Raw genomic sequence first — 25,014 nt, forward strand, 5'->3', positions numbered from 1 at the left:
CCGTAGATATTTTATTTAACATGGCGCACAAGTCGGTTTCTTCATCGCCGGTATGCTTTAACATTTTTCGGCAATTTGAGAATACACCTAAACAATCAATAGTCAAGAACAGTCAATCATTTCACATCCAGCAAATAGTTTATTGAACAACAGGGCTCTAAGTGTACGAAGGCTTGGATAGCACTATCCAGCGAGCGCGGGATAAAATTATCCGCTCTATTATTTTTGTTTTAGATTCCATCCACTGGATAAGGATTTATCGGCTGGGTAACGTTATCCACCCTTTGTACAACTGGGAAGAGGATTCAAGAAGAATATGAATACTTACTGGAACCTACTGCAACAAAAACTCCAGTTGTCTTAAATATGTATAATGAATCGTCCTTATAAAGCCCCTTCTCAGCTTTTGGCCATCTTTTTCCCGCCTTTACCATGTCCTGACATTGCTTCGGGAACTCTGCATCTAGTGTTTCCACCCCTACTTCAGCCCACACCAAGGTTCAATCGATGGTTTGGGCAAATTGTCATGGTACTACATTTGAGTGGCTGTGAAAACTTTCCAACTCGACACAAGATAAGGTCGAGTTCATCTACAAGACCGGAGAACTTAAGGGCAGATAAATGAGTATCAATACTTATAGTACAAGAGACTAACGGAATGATTTCGATTGAGCTTTTCTTGCCATGACCACAGGGTCCCTTGTCAAGAGTTTTAAAAGAACAATACGCCTCCATGATTTACACTACACTACTTGTAAACAAAGTTTTTCTCACCATTAATTAACGATCACGTGAATGCCCATAAACATTAGAAACGGAATATATATTATGTTATGTAATATTTTGTACATGAAAGATGATAAAATCGTATTTTTGTATTTTGAAATAATTACGTCGATATGTTAAAAGTAGAACGGTAGAAAAGAATATGCAAATTAAGACCTTGTCCATTTCAATCAGTCACTTAGTCTGATTCGCCTTGCTATAAACATTCTTATAAACAAGCAGTCTTATGCTATTTTGCTCGGCCAACCTCCTTAAGAATATTGTAATTCTTCGTGCTAACTTATATCAAGAGATTTTAATAGATACTCGAAGACGAATTTTATGAAAGCGGGAAACCGGAAGTGATGAACATTTAGAACATTTTGTCTCGCAATTATTTTGGCACAAATACAATAAAATAAAAATAAAACTAACCTAAATTGAAAAAATTGTTACAATCTTCTGACCAGTTGTTTTAAAACTGGAGTAAGAAACTCCAAATGGTAAAGATTTCGCCTTGAGAGTTCTAAGCCAAAAATTATGCTCGTATTAAGTCGATGCTAATTACGCAAGAAAAATTGCAGTTTTTAGCCAACTGTGAGTGTCAACAGCGCCATAAAAACTCATTTACCAAGGGATTTCTTTTGATAAACTTCAAGCCCTATGTTTTAGCATAAACCACAGTAAAGTTCAAGTCAATCTGTTGTATCTGCCCGGGTGAAACTTTCGATTATTTATACGGTACTTTTTGACTCATGAAAACCACGTCTTTTTGAAAAATCCACCAGAAATTTAGAGTTTATTGTAAAAGTCTGAACATCTCCCTGAGATACAAAGAGATATCATACTTGAAGATAATAAATCAGAAAGATTAAATACAGCCTTTTCGATTTTCTAGAGATCGACAAACTTGCATAATTTTAAGCTATCAAATTAGCATATTTACCCTCTCTTGCAAAAATGTCAATTTCTCCTCAACGAAAAAATATTTTCAAAACAAACTGCACAGGGGTTCTTCTAACATGATAGGGTATCAAACCTGAAAGTATGAGCGAAATCGATTTTTTGACTGTTGCCGGCCAATGTCTGGTTTTTACTGACATCTGCTCTTAAATCCTTTCCGTAATTATGTAGAATGTACAGAAATTTGTTTTAGTTACGCATTAAAACTCAGCTACAGTAAAAACCCACGTATAAGAACCTAGAATTTTTGGGTTCAGGCTGAATGGGTTCTTATATTTTGGGGTAGTTTTTCCAAAGTCAAGCTGATTAATTCCTTAGTAGGTTCTTATTTGTTGGATTTGTCATAGTGATACAAAAAGTCAGGGCACTATACAGAGTCCCAAGACTACACCAGTATAATTTTATACAGAACTATATATTCTATACTCTGTATTTAAAAGATTTTCAATTTTGAAGTTTCTTCATTGTACTACATACTGTATTAAACAAATAATTTTCATGGTATATTTCTCAGAAATTTCACAATTTCTAACAAAGTCCAGTATTTTGGCCTTAAAATAAGATTGTTTTTTTTTTGGTATAAGAACCTATTTTTCTTTGCCAGGCTAAATAGGTTCTTATATATTTGGGTATTAAAATGGCCAATTTCAGCTTGTAGTTTCTTAAATCACCAGGTTCTTATACGTGGGTTTTTACTGTAATAGGGATTTTGCAACAATTGGCCACTTCACCAATCATTGTAGTTTGTTCCTGGACCAATGTGGTCTCTAGAAATGGAAATACTATCTTTTAACGAGATAAAACGCTAATTGTCCCTAATCTGAGGGTTTGGATACTTCAGAAATCAGTATATTTTGTATTGAGGCGACAAGGCCTTTATAACATTTCTCTACTTAGTTTCTTGAGAAAAAAAAAACAAGTTGCCGTATAACTGTTAGGAATAGGTAGATCATCATAGCAAGAGATTTTAAGCCAGTACAGCACAACTGGGAGATTTAATTAACAACCTACCCTGAAGCCTTTTCTGTAGAGGATCAATTTTGTTCTTGATAACTAAGACGTTAGAAAGGAAGAAAAAATATTTTATTTAAATGTAAAACTCTTAAAAACTGAAGTGATGACTATCGACACTGAACCACAGAACAAAACATTGTTAACTCTACATAACACTTAAAAATTCCGCTAGTGGGAGGTTGACTATAGTTGGGGCTGAGAATTTGAACAGGGAATTACCATAGAATAAATCCAGCTAGAAATCAGAGCTCCGAACATCCGGTTTACAAGCGCGCACGTCTAACAACTCGCCACACTTAAACTTCCGCTTAGTTTTAATCTTTAACTCATTATGAGAATTAAAGAAAATATGTTTCCAAAATCAGAAGAAAAGAACCAATCGACGAAATGAGAGTGAAAAAGAACATGAAAAAAGGTAACAAACTTGAAAACATTCTGTGGAAAGCTCTAGCTTGGTTGGTTTCACTTACATCTTGTACACATCTTAGAACACTTCTTAGCCCCTCCTGAGTCTGACGTAATAAGCTTGATCGCCATCAGTACACTTACAATGAGAATATAGGTAGCCTTCATGATGAACTACCAGATAACACGTCCAGATCTACAAAAGCAAAACAGAAAATTTGTAAGAAAGAAAATATTAAGTAAAACAGCCATATCTTGGCTTATAGTATACTAATTTAAGGCTTATTCGTCGCTTCCTTCGAAAAGAATAAACTAATCAGAAGAAACAAAAAAGCAGGTACACTACATTTATTCTGACTCCAGAAAACTCTCACGATTGCTGTAGGCAGATTTCATTTGAGTTTCCTAACACCAAATCCAAAGTGAGCACCCTAACTAATCACAGCAGACGTAAACACAACAACCAACCAATCAGAACTCGAAGCATTGCGTGCGAGCAGGCCGTGATCTGTTTTGATTTTACTTCTCATTGGTTTAGAAAGTGGCGCGAGTTTAATTTTGCTAACCATTCACAATGCGTGTTGAAGTAAACGTGAATTACTTCAGACACTCAATTGAAAAGCGCTGCAATCTAGGATTTACTGCAAAGGGGAGTGATGAGGAATTATGAGTGAGTACAGACATAGACTGGAGAAAGAAAGAGACCAGATAGGGAAGTTTGATTAAAATTGAATTGAAAAGGCTGCTTTACAACTCCAAACGTTTTGTTCTATTCCTTACATTGTTAATAAGAAGATGTGTTATGCGCTTAGCAAAGCTAAGGGAAAAAATCCCTTTATTCACGCAGACATAATGAGTTTGCAAGGAATGTAGAATAATTAAGAGGATCAACCAATTTAGCTTTCCACACACATTAGTAGTTAAAGAGTTGAAGAAAAAATGAAACTTCTGTTTTCTTCAAATAGTGTACGTGAATATATTCCCCATCATATTTTCACCGTGGTTTGGCGTTATTTTGAATCTCCACTAAGGAAAATATTGCGTGAAGTTTTGGGAAGTCAAGCATCAAATGTTAAAACCTTTATTAATTTAGACGTTCTTTTCAGCCTTTTAAAGCAAAAAAAAACCAACATTGAAGTTTCACGACAATCAGCGGGGGTAAAAAATAAAAATAATATATCGAACTTACAGCTGGTGAGCATGACATCTTTTTAAATTAACAGCAACAGCTTGAATTCAGTGCAGGCGCAATTAAATAAGCCACTCCTCCCTAAGTTCTTATAATTCCTGCTGGTGGCTAAGACGATTCCACACTGCTGACCATCGAGATCATGGTCTCAAAAAATGACACCACATGATTTCCACTTAGTAGTTCAACAACTCGGATACAGAACGGTTTATAAATTATTTCAACCAGTAATCAGTAATTTCCTCGAAATAATCTATATATTGTGGTTCAAAACCTTTTTTTAGTTGAAAAAGTTTCAAATCGGTTGATTTTCATTTCCCTTTGTCTCGGATTATGGTCTTGTGAGAGTCAAAAGCACGCAAATGATGCGCGTACAGCTTTCAGATTATTACCAATCTCCCTTTTTTTGTAAACCAAAAGGGAATTTTAATGAATTAGTTGAAAGACGATAAACGTATTCAACGAATTCAGCTTTCCACAGAAAATTGTAAAACAGTTGAAAAACAGAGAACGAAATTATTTTCCACAAGCGGGACCTTTCTTCCATGAAATTCTTCACCATTCTGGTGCATTTTCACTAACAATCTCCGCGCTGTATCAATATCGATCGCGCCACGAGTTGAAACTTTTCAGCCATCTAAATTCACTGCTTATTTTTCCGCTTTCTAATTTCCTTTGCCACCTCATCTCCAATTCGTTAGCTGTTGTCGCTAAAATACTTGAATGTATTTATCGACATCGAGAAATTTTTGAGGTTGTTGGACAAAATTCTAATGGGAAAAAAAAAACCTTTTGAGACCTGATCGAAAAATAAATTATTGCGCATGTCGACAGAGCAGTGACGCACTATTCTGACAAACCACGAGTTGAGACTTGCCCCTGTATAAAGATTTGAGTTTCTTTAATATTCTCTTTAGCTTCCGTCAGAGTTGCGATTTCTGTCGGCTCCTCTTGAACTGAAGACGGGAAAACTAAATGTTCTATTCATTTATGACAAATAATAGCCATAGTTTCTATAACAGAAATTCAACCTCAAAACGTTCTCCCCTGCGCTCTATTGTTACAAACAAACGCAATTACCTAAGCTGTTAAAATAGCATTGATTACATAAAGAAAGTGAAATGTTGAAGCTTTACAACCCCAGTTTTATGCCCTTCATTTGACGGACAAATTCTTTTATACGGTTTCCAAACTCAAGGAAAACTTGTCTTTTCCACTTCTAATAATTTTGCTCAGTAGCCATACACAAATCATGATTTAAAATAGAATAAACGAATTTGGCTTCCCTCCGCGACATGATAGGCGCTTTATTTTTAACGAAGAACACAAACTGAAGTAATAATGCCCATCGCCAATGCAAAATTAAATTGTGCAAAGATTTGTCAAACGCCTCCACAACGCGTTGGCCATGGCAAGAAAAGTTTGTCATCTATTCAGACTGATGATTTGATTTAAACCAAAACAAGAAACAAATCACACAGATAGAAAGAAGAAAGAAAGAAAAATATCAGGGGAAACAGAACTCAAGTCTTACTTCAACTAAATCAATAAGAACCGTCACAGCCACTAACAAACAAATACTATCTATTTTCATTCGCTTATTTATACTAGGGAAATAGAAGTTAGCTTTGTACTGAAAAGAAACTTTTTTTCCAAGAATAGTATATTTTAATGTAAGAAGCAACAGTAACTAGCATATACAATAGAAAAGAAACAATTATACACAAACAGGGAAAAACATAAATAGTATATACAGTGTCAGTTTTATTCCCTCATTAATTAGTCGTTTTCAGTGATACAGATAAGTACGAATTTTTTTCTATGAGGTTTACAAAGTTCACATGCCGATTAAATTTGCTTTCCGTCCCAGAAGTAATAAATTTTGCTGGGCTTGTAAAAGAATGAGTTAAAAGAGGATAGACAAACTCAGATCAAAAATTATAAAGCAGTTGAAACACAGAGAAGGAAATTATATTCTGCGCGCAGGACGCTTACTTTATGAAATCCTTCACCATTTTGGTGCATTTTCAATGACAATCTCTTCTCTGCCGTATCATTTTTCGATCACTCCACAAGTTGAAACTTTTTCAGCAATCTAAATTCACTTCTTTGTTTTTTCCGCTTTCTACTGAAATTTCTTTGCCACCTCATCCAATTAGTTAGCTTTTGTCGCTAAAATAATTGAATGTATTTATTCACATCCAGGAAGTTGTGAGGTTTTTGGACATCTAGCCTAAATTCTAACGGGAAATGAACACCTTCTGAGAACTTATCGCCAAATAACTCTGCGCCTTTCAAAGAAACAAAGTAGTGTCGCACTATTCAGATAATCCAGGAGCTGGGACTTGCCGCTGTATGAAGATTCGAATTTCTTTGATATTCTCTTTAGCTTCCATGAGAGTTGCGATTTCTGTAGGCTCCTACTTAATGTTCTATTCATTTATGAAAAGTAATAGTCAGAGTTTCTATAACAGAAATTCAATCTCAAAACGTTTTCTCCTGTGCTCTATTGTTACAAACAAACGCAATTTCCAAGCCTGTTTAAATACCATTGATTACACAAAGAATGGAAAATAAAGCTTTACAAGCCTAGCTTTATGCCTTCTATTTCGCCAACAAATTCTTTTATACCGTTTCCAAAGTCAAGGAAAGCTTACGTTTTTCACATCGAATAATTTTGCTCAGTAGCTACACACGATTTAAAATAGAATAAACGAATTCAGCTTCCCTCAAATATTAATTGTAATGCATGCAGCCCAAGGTTTGTTACTCTGGTGTGTATTAAGAAACAGAGAATAAAAGCTTTGTTTTACGTAAGTTAAACAATTTCTTAGTTAAAATTTTCAGTAAATTACCGATGCATTTCCATTCAGAATCTCCACGCTCTACCATTCACTAAATCTTACCCCAAGTTGAAGTTTAGAGTACTATAAACTCGTTGGTTGTTTTTTGGATATCTAATTTTGTTTGAGTCCTTTACTTCTAAATTGTCTCAAATTTGTTAGCTGTTATCGCTTAAATACTAAACTGCCTTTATTTAGGTTTAGAAATTTGTGACTGGTTGTTGGAAAGGTACAACAAACTGTAACGGGAGATTGATGAAAACCTTCTAAAACATTATAGCCAAATAAATCATTAGGCTTGTAAACAGGACTCTAAAAAATAAAGAAATTTAACTGGCACTTACTTCTGGATGAAGAATTAGAGTTTCTTCAAAATTCGTTTAAGTTTCCGAGAGAGTTGCGACGCGGTTGTCTCTCGTTGAACTGAAGAGCGGTTACTGACGAAGAGTTTTATATTCTTGTATTAATTATCATATGTGCCCGTTGCTAGGCATAAATTCGAAAATACAATACAAGATACAAGAGTTCCTTCAGGCGCTTTATTTTTACTAAAGAACACAAACTGAAGTAATAATGCTCATCGCAAATTACTCGATGTAATTAAATTGTGCAAAGATCTGTTGCTGAACAAAAGCCTCCACAACACGTTGACAAGAAAAGTTTCTAATCTATTCAGACTGAAGTTTTTCGCAACTGCTTAAGTTGCGTAGTAACTGCGAGGATCTTTCTTCTATTTGATCTTTCATCCGCATTTCAAAATATATTTTTCATATATTTACAATTATTTGTTCATCCTTTACGGGTATATTACAAACTCACAATATGACCAGCTCCCAGTTGGCTTGATAGCTCAGTCGGTAGAGCTAGAGGTCATGTCACTGGCATCGCAGAGGTCATGGGTTCTATTCCCATTCAAGCCTGAATTTTTTTCACGCTTTCTTTTCGCAACTCCTTAAGTCGCGTAGTAACTGCGAGGATCTTTCTTCTATTTGATCTTTCATCCGCAGTTCAAAATATTTCTATCAAATATTTACATTTATTTATTAGTCCTTTACGGCTATATTATGAAGCCAAGATATGAAAAGCTCCCAGTTGGCTTGATAGCTCAGTTGGTAGAGCACTGCACCGGCATCGCAAGGGTTATGGGTTCGAATCCCGTTCAGGCCTGAATTTTTTCAGGCTTTCTTTTGGCAACTGCTAAAGTTGCGTAGTAACTGTGAGGATCTTTCTTCTATTTGATCTTTCATCCGCAGTTCAAAGCATATCTTTCAAATATTTACATTTATTTATTCATCCTTTAAGGCTATATTACAAACTCAAAATATGACCAGCTCCTAGTTAGATTGATAGCTCAGTTGGCAGAGTACTGCACTGGCATCGAAAGGGTTATGGGTTCGAATCCTGTTCAAAGCTGAATTTTTTTCAGGCATTCTTTTCGCAACTGTTAAAGTTGCGTAGTAACTGCGAGGATCTTTCGTCTATTTGATCTTTTATCCGCAGTTAAAAATATATGTTTTAGGTATTTACATTTATTGATTCATCCCTTAAGGCTATATTACAAACTCAAAATATGACCAGCTCCTAGTTGGATTGATAGCTCAGTTGGTAGAGCACTGCACCGGCATCGCAAGGGTTATGGGTTCGAATCCCGTTCAAGCCTGAATTTTTTCAGGGTTTCTTTTCTAAACTGCTAAAGTTGCGTAGTAACTGTGAGGATCTTTCTTCTATTTGATCTTTCATCCGCAGTTCAAAATATATCTTTCAGATATTTACATTTATTTATTCATCCTTTACGGCTATATTACGAACCCACGATATGAAAAGCACCCATTTGGCTTGATAGCTCAGTTGGTAGACATCGCAGAGGTTATGGGTTCGAATCCCGTTCAAGCCTGAAAATTTTTTCAGGCTTTCTTTGCGCTACCGCTTAAGTTGCGAAGTAACTGCGAGGATCTTTCTTCTGTTTGATCTTTCATCCGCAGTTTAAAATATATCTTTCAAATATTTACATTTATTTATTCATCCTTGACGGCAAGCGGCTATATTACAAACTCACGATAAGAAAAGCTCGCATTTGGCTTCATAGCTCATTTCGTAGAGCACGGCACTGGCACTGGCACTGGCACTGGCATCTCAGAGGTCATGGGTTCGAATCCCGTTCAAGCCTGAATATTTCTCAGGCTTTCTTTTGGCAACTGCTTAAGTTGCGTAGTAACTGCGAGGATCTTTCCTCTATTTAATCTTTCATCTGCAGTTCAAAATATATCTTTCAAATATTTAACAATTAGACGGCGAGCTCGAGGTTTCTATCGGCTGATAGTTGGCGAGGGGCGAAGCCCCGAGCCAACTATCAAAGGCGATAGAAACCGAGAGCGAGCCGTCTAATTGTTTTAGCATACCTCAGTGATCGATCTATGAAGCCAAAAAATCTTTTTATTTCATAAATTTTGATATATTTGTGCAATGATGCATGCTAAAGCGCGCGCTCTGACAAACTGCCGTCTATCGATCGATAGACGGCACCTGTGTAGCTAATCAGATTACACGTTACGCGATAGTCGGTCACTGAGGTATGCTAAATAAACAATAGCCTTCATTGTCCGCGGACATTATCTGTTCCGAGAACTCGCGAACAGTTTTCCGAGAGCGAAGCTCGAGGAAAACTGTGAGCTTCGAGGAGCAGATAATGTCCAAGGACAAATATCTGAGCATATTTTTAAAGCCAAATGGAGGCTATTGTGGTCATTACCCTTCAAATATTTTTCGCAACATGTAACAACGAGCTTGGGTATTTGAACATTTCGTTTAAGAACAGTTTACCGTCAAAAACGTTTAGAGCGTATGTTGTTTTCTGATACTGCTTTATCGACCAGCAGGTTATATCTCTCCTTCTGTCACAAAAGCAAACCGTTCACCCATGTTGACATTAAGTTTAATTGTAAACAAGACGCGCCTTGAAGTTTTTGAAATTGGGGAATATCACTCGGCGAATATTTAACAATTAGACGGCGAGCTCGAGGTTTTTATCGGCTGATAGTTGGCGAGGGGCGAAGCCCCGAGCCAACTACCAAAGGCGATAGAAACCGAGAGCGAGCTGTCTAATTGTTTTAGCATACCTCAGTGATCGATCTATCAAGCAAAAAAAATATTTTTATTTCATAAATTTTGATACATTTGTGCAATGATGCATGCTAAATCGCGCGCGCTATGACAAGCACGTGTTTAATTCGACTTTGGTTTGTTATTTAATGGGTGTTGTAATTTCTTTTTGGGTTGAAAACCAATTTAAAACGAACAAGAACCGCAATTGTTACTTTTCTTTGACAAAATTGTTTTGTTTACTTACGAACTTAGGTAAGCTTACGCGCAATTTGTTGTTGTTTTTAAATAAAGCATTTTATTTCGGAAATTGTTCTGCACTTACCTTTAAAAATCTTTATTCCATATTTTGTAGCTTTCTTTGTTTTTTTCTGGCATGCCACATTGCAAAACGTTTTGTACGTCTTCTTCACAAACTTTACGAAAACCCGAAGAGGAAGCCATTTTTCAACAGCTCCAGGTGCCGTCTATCGATCGATAGACGGCACCTGCGTAGCCAATCAGATTGCGCGTTTACGTGATAGTCGGTCACTGAGGTATGCTAACATCGGATATTCCCCAGTTTCAGCTGGGGTATATTGTCACGTGAGGCGTTTAGACCAATCGCGTGCGAGCGAAAATATTTAATGGATTATAATTACATTTATTTATTTATCCTTTACGGCTGTATTACGAACTCACAATATGACCAGCTCCCGGTTGGCTTGATCGCTCAGTTGCTAAAGCACTGCAGCGGCATCGCAGAGGTCATGGGTTCGAATCCCGTTCAAACCTGAATATTTTTCAGGCTTTCTTTTCGCAACTTCTTAAGTTGCGAAGTAACTGCGAGGATCTTTCCTCTGTGTGATCTTTCATCAGCAGTTCAAAATATATCTTTCAAATATTTACATTTATTGATTCATCCTTTAAGGCTATATTACGAACTCACACTATGACCAGCTCCTAGTTGGCTTGATAGCTCAGTTGATAGAGCACTGCACCGGCATCGCGAGGATGTTTCTTCTATTTGATCTGTCATCCGCAGTTCAAAATATATGTTTGGTATATTTACATTGATCTATTCAGACGGATGAGTTGATTTAAAATGTTATTACTATTTTGTCTTTGCAATGCGAAATAAACAAATAGAAAACAACAAACAAATTACGCAGATAGAAAGAAGAAAGAAAGGAAGAAAATATATCAGGGGAAACAGAACCCAAGTCTAACTTCAACGAAATCAACAGGAACCGTCAAAGCCACTAACAATCAGAATACTTTTTATTTACTTTCACTTATTTATTGCCGCCTGAAATTGAGGACGCGTCGCCCGCGTAACGACAGCGGCTCTCTCATATTTTGGAGACAAACGGGGGGATCTGGTTTACAAAGAAATTTCTGGTGCGAAAATTATATTTGAGAAAAGATAAATTTAAAGTTCTCGCATACCTGTAAAATTTGCCACCTTTGTATATCAACCAGTAGAAAGTATCCTTAATCACACTGTGTAAATCTTTCATCTGCACAAGTCCGTTAACACCGTCCCTTTTGAGGCTGATTTTAGCCGTGATCTCGCTTTCTTAATCCTTCTATTTCATGTTATAAGTTGCTTAAATCACAGTCTTTCTCAGCTGACCTCGTTTACGTTTACGATTTTTGAGTTTGCCGCGTTTACTTCTGAGAGTCGACATAGTGGCTCATAAATACAGCAATTTTCAGTTCAATTTAAAATGATTATCAGCGTCGTTTTTTGGATGAAAACACGAGAAAGTAGAGACGTTCAACCGTGAACGAACGGAAGTGAGCAAATGTCGGTTGCTTTTACACGCAAAAGGAAAGCCGTGTGCCAGTTCTTCGCTGCCTTCTCCTTCGTTTATCCAACATGTTTGGAATCAAAATAAAGCTTAGAAACCAGGCTTCAACTTCCGATGAGGAATGGTGGATAGTGGTTAAAGTGTCACTAGCTACGACTGATCAAAGTTTTGCATCTTTTTTTTCTTCAGCTTTGGAATTTAGAAGTAATAAATACTTACCAAGCCAAATTTTACGGCGAAATTCCAACGGGAAGACCAGTTATTTTAAACGCGAAGTCCAGCATCGCTGTGCCGACTTTACTCGAACGAAAAATGGCCGTGAACCACATAGAGAGCTAGATCTAGTTGCACCGAGAGGAATAAGACGTCATACGCGCATAACAACATGGCCTGCTTTCCAATGTTTGATCTCGCTGTAAAGTCACACTGAAGTCACTTCTTTATATATTAGTGGCTCAAGGGCCGTCTTTACAACGCACACGTATTGACCTCATGGTGGTTGTTTGAACATTTATGGTTCTGAAATATGCTCAAAAGGGGGTAATTTCTTCAGAGAAATCGTCTTGTTGTACATCGCACCGAAGTACTAAAGAGATATCCTCTTGACGACTTCGAGGGAAACTCGAACGCAAGAACTGCCATACAATGCCACTTCCTTGAGGCTTACTTTTCCAGGGTAAAGCGAGGGACTAAGTGAGGCGATTAGGCCAAGATAACTGATCGGAAATGAACTGTTTTTGTAAATGTGTGCAATGAAAGCAAGTGGCACGGAGTGGTGGTGTGTATATTTTGTCTATAACTCATTGATGCTGTAACGGGACGCTGATATCAATTAATTCTTTCAGTCTTTGAATTTCTTAACAGCGCCGCATCGGAGAAATGCTTTATGATAACGGAACTTCCAGGCATCTATCTTTCACAATATTTATTGAACTTGAAAGCTCGTTAAAACTGAAATAAACCGAGCAGAATAAAGCTATTACTATAAATCTACGCTAATAGAAATGTTCTTAACTCGAGCACGCGGGGCATGCATATACATTAATCTAAACAACACAAATAATCTTAAGCGTAACGAATCTGCTTTCGATTAAGTGTTATACATTTCGGGGTCTAAACAAAAAGGATAAACAACGTAACATACCTCTTTCCCCGTTCTATTTCAATAGTATATTCGACGATCCTTCCATCAATCTGCTTCTTGATACATGCACTTATAACTTCCACGTGTCCGAAACGAAAAGCTAATGCCGACAACTAATCGATATGTCACATAAAACAAAGAGGTATTGACGGTCACGCAATCACAACAATAAACAGCATTCGCTACAGTCTGCAACATAAACAAAAAAAAGCTGCTGCTGTTATAAAATTGGCGCGAAAACAGGGCGCGCATTTCTGTAAATTTATTTCATTGAAATCATTCCGCGCAAATCGTGCCTCGCATAATTATGCCATTCTGCAAGTCATGCCACATACCATTCCACATACCATTCCATCCCATCTTTTACCCTCACCGTAGCCAAAAATAGTTGCCATGAAATCCTCTTCTGGTCCCAGTCTCTTGGCAAAATGACATTAATATTAGAAAGGTCTATCATCATTTCTTCATTGTTTAAATAAACAATTATTCCATTTCGTACTTGTTGAATTGCCAACTCGGCCCTTTGCTCCTCGTAGGCAATCTATCATCGGCCGTAAATTTTACTATCATTAATATCTAGTTCGTAATCAGTGAGAAAATAATTAAATTTAGGTCGCGACCCATTGAGTCAAAATGTCCGAGTAGGATTTTCGAGATTTTCATTTGTCGATTGGAACGGCATATTCCACTTCAAAGGGCCAGTAATCGTCCTCGACGGGTGACTCACAAGAGCGGAGCCACAAAATCCAGAAAGAGGGAGCCAAAGAAATTGTGGCGAGTGCCCCCCCCCCCCACTACAACTCCACTGGAATGAAAAATTCACATTCGTTGAGAGGAGGTCAACTCATAGCCTGCGTAGCAGGTACCTGAAAAATATAGGGCGCGCGAGAGAGTGACACTACTTTCACCCTCGCTTGTCTCTCTCCCTCCCTCGCGCTCCACGCTTTTTTTTTTTTTCGCACCCTATATATATTTTTCACGCGCCTGCCACGCGGCAATTTTGGGAGCTTTTTTGACCAAGTAATATTAACCTTTTTGTTTTTTAACAATTGTGTTCTGCAGAGACACGTTATCAATGTAGTAAATATATTAATATTTTGAGACGAGAAGTACTCCCAGACGGAAGTTAGTTGTGGGATGTCAGTTTACACGCAAAATTAAGTGGAGAAGACCATAAAGTGAGTATGTCTCATTCTGGGAACATGGAAACTGGTTTACCAGTTAAAACGATTTAGTTTGAATTGAGAGCCAGAAGGCAAGGTTAAGCAGCTGAAATAGTGATGTTTAAAAGACCTTGAAGCCATCTGACGGCCAAAAATAACTGTTTTTTGACGGTTGACTGCGGTAAAATTTGACGGTTTACGGTTAACCCTATTGAGACTCTCATTTCACCCTATTAGGAAACGGAACTTTCCACGAACTATATTTTTAGGCCTTAAAATACATGCAAGAAATATTATCGATGCGATTACGGAAATTCAGATGCTAGGAAGTGCGTATTTCTCAAGTCATCTTCTTTGTTTCCGACTCACCTGACTGATCGCAGATGTCGTCATTTCCCGACCGTCACGAATATTTCCGACTTATCAAAACACGATGACGACGATATCTTTGACAGTCTGCCATAATCCGAGATAATTTGCGGTGGTCGGCGATTATTTGGGATCTTTGAAAACATAAATTGTAACGGTTTGGGTAGTCGGTATTAACACTGACTGCATGATCAGCTCAGTTCGACTCCTACATTATAATACCCGGGATAGTAAATCGAACGTTCGAAAATCGAACTCAATCGAACTCAATCGAACTCAGTCCGTGGATTGAGTTCGATTGAGTTCGGCAATCGAACGAAATCGAACACCAGACTTTCAGTGAGTTCGATTTCCGAACAAATCGAACTCAATGGAACTCAATCCGTCTGATTGTGTTCGATTGAGTTCGGAAACCGAACTCAATCGAACACAATTTAATTGATTGAGTTCGATTGGCTCTGGTAAACCTATACAAAGCAAGCCTATCAAAGCAGGTTTTTCTTGTGCTTTGTTACAATTTATTCAATAACAGAAACCCCATTTATAAACTTGTCTACGGCCGTTTATAAGAGAACAGAACAGTAAAGAACAAAGCTATCATTATTCCCGCGGGCGTATTCCGAAATTGTCGTACCCTTTCCTTTTTTAGCTAACTTACAATTGCGGAATGACAAATCGAATGGTTACTTTTACGCAAAAATACAACTGAGCAAATTACTAAAAAAACTTTGCCATCCTTAACGTCAAAGCGGCATTCCTGGTAGCCTTTTTACTGATTTCAAAGCCAGTTTTACATAAATCACGAGTTCGAAAATCGAATGTTCGATTGGGTTCGATTGATTTTTTTTTCTTTTCGGTGAGTTCGATTTCGTTCGATTGCCGAACTCAATCGAACTCAATCCACGGATTGAGTTCGATTGAGTTCGATTGAAATTTAGTTCGATTGGGTTCGATTTACTATGCCGGGCCCGGGATTTTAATCGTTGGTCTTAAAAAGTCCAAGAAGTTTACCGTCTCAAATCGCTTAATAGAGCTTTCAAGCCCCCATTTTTCATTCTTTTACTTGTCAAGATCTCCTGTTAGAATTGCTATTATATCTCATCTCTCACGCGGCTAAGAAAGAATTTTTAATTTTTTTTTAAAATCCTGGCATTAAAATGCCAGTTAGCACGTCTACCGTTTTTCTCTGGTGCCAAAAAGCAGTTGGCACAGGCTCCTTTGTACCCACAACCATGGAGTCATTCGCAAACCGTAAGTGGCTAGTTTTCGTACGACGAATTGTGCAAAACTACTTGAGTTTTATTTGAATGTTTATTTTTATTCCTGAGACCTGAAATCAAGTTAAGCATTGAAAATTAATTTATACTCTTTTAAATTAAATTAGCCACCACCCCACTGAGACCCTGTTAAATGTTCTGGAAATTGAACAAGCTGTGCTTACGTATCATCAAAGAGGGCCTTCTTTGCTGTAAACGTGGAAGAGAGTTTCTTGATTTTCGCCCTTTGAGGTTTGACTGGCGTGCTGTCGTTCGAGGAAAGCCCACTCATTGCTGCTGACAAATTTTCAACACAGCTGTCATCATCCTGTTAAAAACAACCAGCGACCTTGGTTTAATTCGTATATAATTATGGCGCCCGCAAAAGAGTCTAAATTTTGCATACGTGTGCCCCAATGTTCGCAAATCGGTGCCAGTACTAGTAGGCCGCTCAGTGACACCGCAAGATGGCAATTATTTATCCATAATTAAACTTCATAACTCTAAACTCTCACCAAACCAGACCCACTTTCATCTGTAAAACTTGGACTCACAATCAAAGCCAATAAAATTGTACTCACTTGCGAACTCGTTCTTCTTTTTCTCTTTTTTTGTTTCATCGGAGAAGATTTTTCTTTCACAGCATTGGAAGATATTACAACCTTGAAATTAGAAAAGAATGATGCGGTACGTATGACATACTCGTAGAGCGATCGCCTTAAAACAGCTTTTAATTAATAACACAGCTACTAACACTTCTTGGATAAGTCAGCATTTATAACATATGAAAACTTAATTATGGAATTTGAATAGTTGTACCCCCCCCTCCCCCGCCCTCGTTGATAACATTTGTAGTGCACATGTACTTAGTTGTCCGCCTTGTTCCTACATAGTTTAAAAGTTGCTATACGAAAAAAAAAAAAACCACTTACTTAAACGATAGCTGAGTATTTGATTTCTTTTCTTTTTTCCAGAATTATCAAAGTTGCAGGTCTCTCATGTAACCAGTACGCCTACACAACGGCGCTCTCCACATAACAGTTAAACCTCAGCAGTTATATGGTCCTATATGCGAGCGTGCTATATCTATGACAAATTATCCAGAATAGACCATATTCATTACGATGCCAATTTATTCCAACTCTCAGTGCGAAAATTTGTCATTTAAGAGATCGCGTGACACGGCTCCAGGAGTTTTCAGAACGTCGTCAAGCGTGACAATTTAGGAATAGTCTTTATTTTTCTAGATGGAAACATTTATTTTAGGAAACTCGTGTAAGCTGTTTTAAATATCATAATTATGCCATGTTACTGGGAACAGAACTTTTTAGAACATTGTACTTTTTAATGGGAGAATGTGGGGATTAAACATCCTTATAATAATAGTAATAATAACAATAATAATAATAATAATAATAATAATAATAATCATAACTATTAATTATAATAATTATAATTATTATTATTAATTATAATGAAAATTCTTTATTAAAATATTCCACACAAATTGCTATTTACAAGTTAAAAGTATAAAAAAAAAAGAGCTATTAAAAACCTATTCACATTTCTTTTCGATTAAAAAAAGATAACATTTTTAAGCAACAATGTTTTTGTAAAGAAAAAGAAAAAAAAGAACAAATGTCATGAAGTTTTTTAAAAAAAATTCAAATTCGGCATTTTAAAATCGGTCTACTTGATAAAAAGAAAAAAAAAAATAAACAAAATACGCATCTCTCAAATGGCCCTTTCTGCAGTTTCAATGTCAATGTCCGCGTTCTTGATGTCACGTTGCATTCTTCGTAGTGTCCTAGAACCTCTAAGACAGACGAGTGCAGATCTTAACAGTGCAAAGGAAATTCGGCTCCTGATCCATGACATGGTTTTAGCATATTGCTCCCCTTTCTTGATAGCAATCAGCTCCGCTAATCGACTATGGTATCTCAAGCATTCATTGCCCATTCCGCCGGTTGTAGTGAAGACCAAAGGTGTAAATGTTCCATGCTCAATGTCGAGAACTCTCCTTGAGTTATTATTAATTATTAATTATAATTATAATTATAATTATAATTATAATTATAATTATTATTATTATTATTATTATTATTATTATTATTATTATTATTATTAATGTACTACCGTTAAATGAACGATTTAGTTAAATTGGAAGTTAAGTAGTTTTCACGAGCAGCGAACAAGGTGCGGAAAAGACGATGTTGGCCGTGAACCTAGGAGAATTCAGTGTCGTGAGTCTACAAGAAGAATCCTGTAAGCTGTGAATTCTATGTTCATTTTAGATTAAATTTACTTATGCTAATTATGGCTACTTTTTTTTCGACTTGCTAAAATGGATTCTGGTAGTGTAATAAGATAATATCTTATTATCTGAACTGAGCTCAGAATGAAATTTAAGAGGACTACAACGTATAATAATTATTTTCCAAACCTTTGTTATCTCCAGATCTGAATCATTGCTGTCGTCACCACTTGAAATCAAGTTAGGCTCTAGGATGCTACCTTTCCACAGCGTTGCACCAGGATTGTATTCTTCCGGATCATCTCCCCACAGATCGAACTCTTCATTTTTTCTGTTCTGATATTTAATAATAGATCGGATGTTAGTTCTAGGTAATGATAGCGCATTAAAATGGCGCAAATTCCAGAAGGCAACAACAGCAACAATTTCATTGACTAGATGCAATTAGTTTTTAACTAAGCTAAAGGGGGATAGCAAAATAAACCTTATTATAAAAAAGCTGATTCAAATTTAACTTAGGAAAGATAAAATCAGTCAGTTAAGACTTTCAATAACAGTGTCTGCTTTCAAACAGTCATACTTATCTAGAGAGAGCCTCAAACAAAAATACGCGAACTTGCAGGAATTGATCCTGTTAAAAGATTTGATTTCAAATTCATTGCACCAGTTCTCGAGAAAGAGAGATTAAAGAGTTCTTATTTGAAGATGCGTTTGACAATTCCAGCCAGGGGTAAGATCAGATGTTGAATTTGTTCAATGGAGCGATTTTTTTCATATTATGTTACCTTGTTCTTGAGTTTATACGGTTTTGTCTTTGGCGGGGTATGCCGCTGCAACGGAGAACTTGATTTCGATGTGATTGGTTCCTCCAATGAGGCTGCGTGGTCAGGTGGTTGCTTATTGTCGACCAAGTTTCTTTTTAACACCTCTGCATAATGACGCATTCCCTGCATTAAGACATTAATAAATTAGTATGTACTTTTAATCACTTCAGAACAAAAACATCACTTTTCGACAGAGATGAAGCCTGACTCGCTAGGAAAAAGGCACTACTTTTAGATGTGATTCTTTACTACATGTGAAGGACGTATTACCTTTTCCTTCGGTCGTAGGGCAACATAGTGGTTCCCAGTGTGTCCAAAGAAGAGAGTATCTACTGTGGTGCCTTCTTTTGGCTCGATGATTTTCACGAAGTTCTCATCCTGGGGGCGTAAGATTTAAAATATAAATACTGAAATATACCTGCCGTCGAAGCGACGGCCAATTTTTAAACAATAGAGATCCGAAGAGAGCAAGTTGGAATGGCTTCAAAATTAATTAAAACAAACAATAATCTTACCACAGTGTGATTAACAACAATTTACAGAACCACACACTGTAAAAGCTGACCAGTTACCATTATTAACAAAAGAAAAAGGTTAAAGTCAGAATCTGAGGTAACCGAAGTTTTTTTGGTCAGGGTAAACTTTAAATTATGGGTTAAATTGACCATTACTTTTTCAGTTAAAATAACCGTTTTTGAAAGATTGTTTAAAAAATATGGTTGTATTAAATGTAATCATACACGCAACAATTGCTCTGACTCGTAGGCGATCATTATCTATTGTTTCATTATACGGTAGCTTACCGGCCTTCATTCTCGAAAGTTACCAACTCTTGGTAAGTGGCTATGACTTTTTAGAATTTCCAATGTGACCGTTTACCAGAGCTTCGACTTTACAATGTCTATATTACGTAAGGGTATTAATAGTAGAAGAATCAAGTAATTTACCCCATGTACTGTTATAATAACAAGCTTGTAGTGCAAGGCGTCTGCTAAAGCTTGGATGACAAGTGAATTGGCATAGTTATTTCGGAGCATTTGTAAAGCTTCTGACCATGTTCCCGGCACTTTCCTGCCACCCATGTCTGTTTCACACAGGAAGGCCAGTCGATCATCTCCGTTTTCCTGTGTAAAAAAAGGAGAAGCAGGCCTATTTCTATCATGACCATTAGTAGCGTTATCAGTGGACTACCAATCGCAAGATTTTAATGGATCCCAAAAAAAAAATGCTGTTGGGATACGTGGGGTGACTGGATACAGTAGATTATAAAACTGCCTAATTATAGAAAATTAACGCTTCATGAAATTAAGGAGAACTCTCAAAATTCGCCTAAATTTAACTAAATTGCGTTGTTTTTTGTGGGCCTCATCCCCGCAACATTTCTTAAGTGGAGCGTTAATTTCCAATACCTTAACTTCATTCTGTCCGAAAACAAAAAGAAACTAAGGGAACAAAAACCTTTTCTTTTCCGTAGTTTCAGTCTTTCACAATGTAAAAGCCTCAAAGATATGTCATCTGCAATATTTCCGATTTATTCTTGCTTTCAGAAGAGCAGTACAACAGGCCAAGTATCTTAAGTTAAGAAACATCAACAGTCACGTTGATTTTCTTCATTTGAACATTTGCCCCGTCCCTCGCGTTAATTCCCTTCTTCAAAATAAATTTTCCCTCCATTTCGCATTAATTAACGTCCCGTTAATTTCTATAATAAGGTACGACAATTGCTTGAATGCCGCGTTTGACAGTGACTTTTTATTCTGGAAGAGGGCGGTGTAAGAAAAGGATAAAACCACTTCAATTTTTTTTTTTTATGAGAGAGTCATCATAAGAGTCCGCCGCTATTTCAAGTGAGCGGGCTGGAAAATTTTATGGATACCCAGTGTCAAATAGTTTTTGAAAATTGCTAATTCTAAAATTATTCATGAATAGGATAATTGAGAAACCACATAAAGGATTTTACTGGAATATTGAAAGAAGGCGAAATCAGGACAGCCAACAATTAGCGCGAATTTTACAAGTTTGAAAGCAATGATTTAGGGCTACAAATTAAACAGCTCAAAGAAAGTCACATGCATAAACAATACAGAACAGAGCCGGATAACTTTAGAATCTCAAGAAGGACACTGGTAAGACAAGGGACAACATTTATTTTACGACAAAAAAAATGTCAAAAAACACCAAGAACAAAGTCGTAGACAAACATGTCATCAAGGCAATCGTTTTAGACTGATGAAAACCTAAGCAATCTTTTCGCATCTCCTGAATGAAATCGACCAGAAATGGCCATGAAAATTATCTACTTACTTCAAACTGATGATTTTCCAAGTACTCAAAGATGAGCGAAGTCAGTATAGTCGCACTAAATCCAATTTGAAAGGAAGCGGCGTAATAGAAGCATTTGCCGTCAGCTGGTGGGTAGAATTCTATCTCGAAACCAGCCTCTGCCACTCTAGTGGCGAGTTTTGAAGAAAGACTTGTCTGAGGGAAAGGACAAGCACATGCAGTAGTCAGCCAACTGACAGAGATATGATAACTCTGGTTCAAGATTAAAAGATCAAACCTGTTAAAATGACGCGATTTACTCACCATTCTTGACTTCAGACATGTCCAATATAGACAAACTGATACGGTCTGAAAACAATCCGTACGGTCTGTACAGATCGTAAAGGCCCTTTTCGGTCCGTATACGGTCCGTAAATTGCACCTCATTAAGGACAATTAGAATATTTTCGCTTCTTATCTGAGAGAGGGGCTTGTAATGTTTGACGATCCGTACGGTCTGTACAGATCGTAAAGGCGCTTTTCGGTCCGTATACGGTCCGTAAATTGCATCTCATTAAGGACACTTAGAATATTTCCACGTCTTATCTCAGAGAGGGGCTTGTAAAGTTTGACGATCCGTACGGTCTGTACAGATCGTAAAGGCACTTTTCGGTCCGTATACGGTCCGTAAATTGCATCTCATTAAGGACACTTAGAATATTTTCGCTTCTTATCTGAGAGAGGGGCTTGTAAAGTTTGACGATCCGTACGGTCAGTACAGATCGTAAAGGCCCTTTTCGGTCCGTATACGGTCCGTAAATTGCATCTCATTAAGGACAATTAGAATATTTTCGCTTCTTATCTGAGAGAGGGGCTTGTAAAGTTTGACGATCCGTACGGTCTGTACAGATCGTAAAGGCACTTTTCGGTCCGTATACGGTCCGTAAATTGCATCTCATCAAGGACACTTAGAATATTTTCGCTTCTTATCTGAGAGAGGGGCTTGTAAAGTTTGACGATCCGTACGGTCTGTACAGATCGTAAAGGCACTTTTCGGTCCGTATACGGTCCGTAAATTGCATCTCATTAAGGACACTTAGAATATTTCCACGTCTTATCTCAGAGAGGGGCTTGTAAAGTTTGACGATCCGTACGGTCTGTACAGATCGTAAAGGCACTTTTCGGTCCGTATACGATCCGTAAATTGCATCTCATTAAGGACACTTAGAATATTTTCGCTTCTTATCTGAGAGAGGGGCTTGTAAAGTTTGACGATCCGTACGGTCTGTACAGATCGTAAAGGCCCTTTTCGGTCCGTATACGGTCCGTAAATTGCATCTCTTTAAGGACACTTAGAATATTTTCGCTTCTTATCTGAGAGAGGGGCTTGTAAAGTTTGACGATCCGTACGGTCTGTACAGATCGTAAAGGCTCTTTTCGGTCCGTATACGGTCCGTAAATTGCATCTCATTAAGGACAATTAGAATATTTTCGCTTCTTATCTGAGAGAGGGGCTTGTAAAGTTTGACGATCCGTACGGTCTGTACAGATCGTAAAGGCGCTTTTCGGTCCGTATACGGTCCGTAAATTGCATCTCATCAAGGACACTTAGAATATTTTCGCTTCTTATCTGAGAGAGGGGCTTGTAAAGTTTGACGATCCGTACGGTCTGTACAGATCGTAAAGGCCCTTTTCGGTCCGTATACGGTCCGTAAATTGCATCTCTTTAAGGACACTTAGAATATTTTCGCTTCTTATCTGAGAGAGGGGCTTGTAAAGTTTGACGATCCGTACGGTCTGTACAGATCGTAAAGGCTCTTTTCGGTCCGTATACGGTCCGTAAATTGCATCTCATTAAGGACAATTAGAATATTTTCGCTTCTTATCTGAGAGAGGGGCTTGTAAAGTTTGACGATCCGTACGGTCTGTACAGATCGTAAAGGCGCTTTTCGGTCCGTATACGGTCCGTAAATTGCATCTCATCAAGGACACTTAGAATATTTTCGCTTCTTATCTGAGAGAGGGGCTTGTAAAGTTTGACGATCCGTACGGTCTGTACAGATCGTAAAGGCACTTTTCGGTCCGTATACGGTCCGAAAATTGCATCTCATTAAGGACACTTAGAATATTTCCACGTCTTATCTCAGAGAGGGGCTTGTAAAGTTTGACGATCCGTACGGTCTGTACAGATCGTAAAGGCACTTTTCGGTCCGTATACGATCCGTAAATTGCATCTCATTAAGGACACTTAGAATATTTTCGCTTCTTATCTGAGAGAGGGGCTTGTAAAGTTTGACGATCCGTACGGTCTGTACAGATCGTAAAGGCCCTTTTCGGTCCGTATACGGTCCGTAAATTGCATCTCATTAAGGACAATTAGAATATTTTCGCTTCTTATCTGAGAGAGGGGCTTGTAAAGTTTGACGATCCGTACGGTCTGTACAGATCGTAAAGGCACTTTTCGGTCCGTATACGGTCCGAAAATTGCATCTCATTAAGGACACTTAGAATATTTTCGCTTCTTATCTGAGAGAGGGGCTTGTAAAGTTTGACGATCCGTACGGTCTGTACAGATCGTAAAGGCACTTTTCGGTCCGTATACGGTCCGTAAATTGCATCTCATCAAGGACACTTAGAATATTTTCGCTTCTTATCTGAGAGAGGGGCTTGTAAAGTTTGACGATCCGTACGGTCTGTACAGATCGTAAAGGCACTTTTCGGTCCGTATACGGTCCGAAAATTGCATCTCATTAAGGACACTTAGAATATTTCCACGTCTTATCTCAGAGAGGGGCTTGTAAAGTTTGACGATCCGTACGGTCTGTACAGATCGTAAAGGTACTTTTCGGTCCGTATACGGTCCGAAAATTGCATCTCATTAAGGACACTTAGAATATTTTCGCTTCTTATCTGAGAGAGGGGCTTGTAAAGTTTGACGATCCGTACGGTCTGTACAGATCGTAAAGGCCCTTTTCGGTCCGTATACGGTCCGTAAATTGCATCTCATTAAGGACACTTGGAATATTTCCACGTCTTATCCGAGAGAGGGGCTTGTAAAGTTTGACGATCCGTACGGTCTGTACAGATCGGTCTGTTTCCGGTCTGTTTCCGACGCAGGGAGAGATCGAACTTGACCAATAGAAAGGTGAGATGACATTAGAAAGCATTTTAAGACATAGGAGGTGTTTGATGTCAACTATAACAACTTTTTATTGACAACGCGAGTCCATTGTTTATTAAATAAAAGGAAAGAACAATGAAAAGAAATGATCGAAATTCAGAGGTTTTCTTTTTTAATAAGGCATCTTTTATCAAACTCGTTTGGAAATGGGAATTTAAAATCGGCCAGCGCGCTGATAAAACGGACTAAAATAACTCCGTCTTATGCCAACCTAACAGCAAACCGAACGACTGGTACATACGATATTGTTGATGGAAACCGGCTGAACATACTCGAGCCGATTGTTTGCGGCAAATTTACCAACAATAGCTAGTGCGATTACATTGAATAATTGTTGATCCAAACAATCAACTGAGCCGATTGTTTGCGGCAAATTTACCAACAATAGTTAGTGCGATTACATTGAATAATTGTTGATCCAAACAATCAACCTCTCTGTCGAGGGAAGGTGACAAAATTGTAATTGAGGGTATTTAAACCATGATGCAGA

At 37.6% G+C, this 25,014-nt stretch overlaps 2 protein-coding genes across 11 annotated transcripts in view; both read right to left on the reverse strand.

The window, feature by feature from the left end:
- Window positions 1-16,329, reverse strand: part of LOC146464324 (uncharacterized) — a 31,669-nt gene extending 15,340 nt beyond the window's left edge. For all 10 annotated transcript variants that reach the window (XM_085129946.1, XM_085129944.1, XM_085129942.1 and 7 more), the window contains exons 1-3: window positions 16,189-16,329; window positions 3,213-3,343; window positions 2,740-2,781 (exon numbers count right to left, since the gene is read on the reverse strand). In XM_085129946.1, the coding sequence (XP_084986072.1) occupies window positions 2,740-2,781; window positions 3,213-3,315 (145 nt within the window). In that variant the 5' untranslated portion in view covers window positions 3,316-3,343; window positions 16,189-16,329. The remainder of the gene's footprint in view (window positions 1-2,739; window positions 2,782-3,212; window positions 3,344-16,188) is intronic.
- LOC146464323 (uncharacterized) overlaps window positions 1-25,014 on the reverse strand; it is a 57,200-nt gene that overhangs the window by 15,340 nt on the left and 16,846 nt on the right. The window lies entirely within an intron of this gene.

This window comes from Pavona decussata, unplaced genomic scaffold (assembly GCF_977016875.1).
Source record: "Pavona decussata unplaced genomic scaffold, jaPavDecu1.1 SCAFFOLD_165, whole genome shotgun sequence".
Taxonomy (NCBI): Eukaryota; Metazoa; Cnidaria; class Anthozoa; order Scleractinia; family Agariciidae; genus Pavona; species Pavona decussata.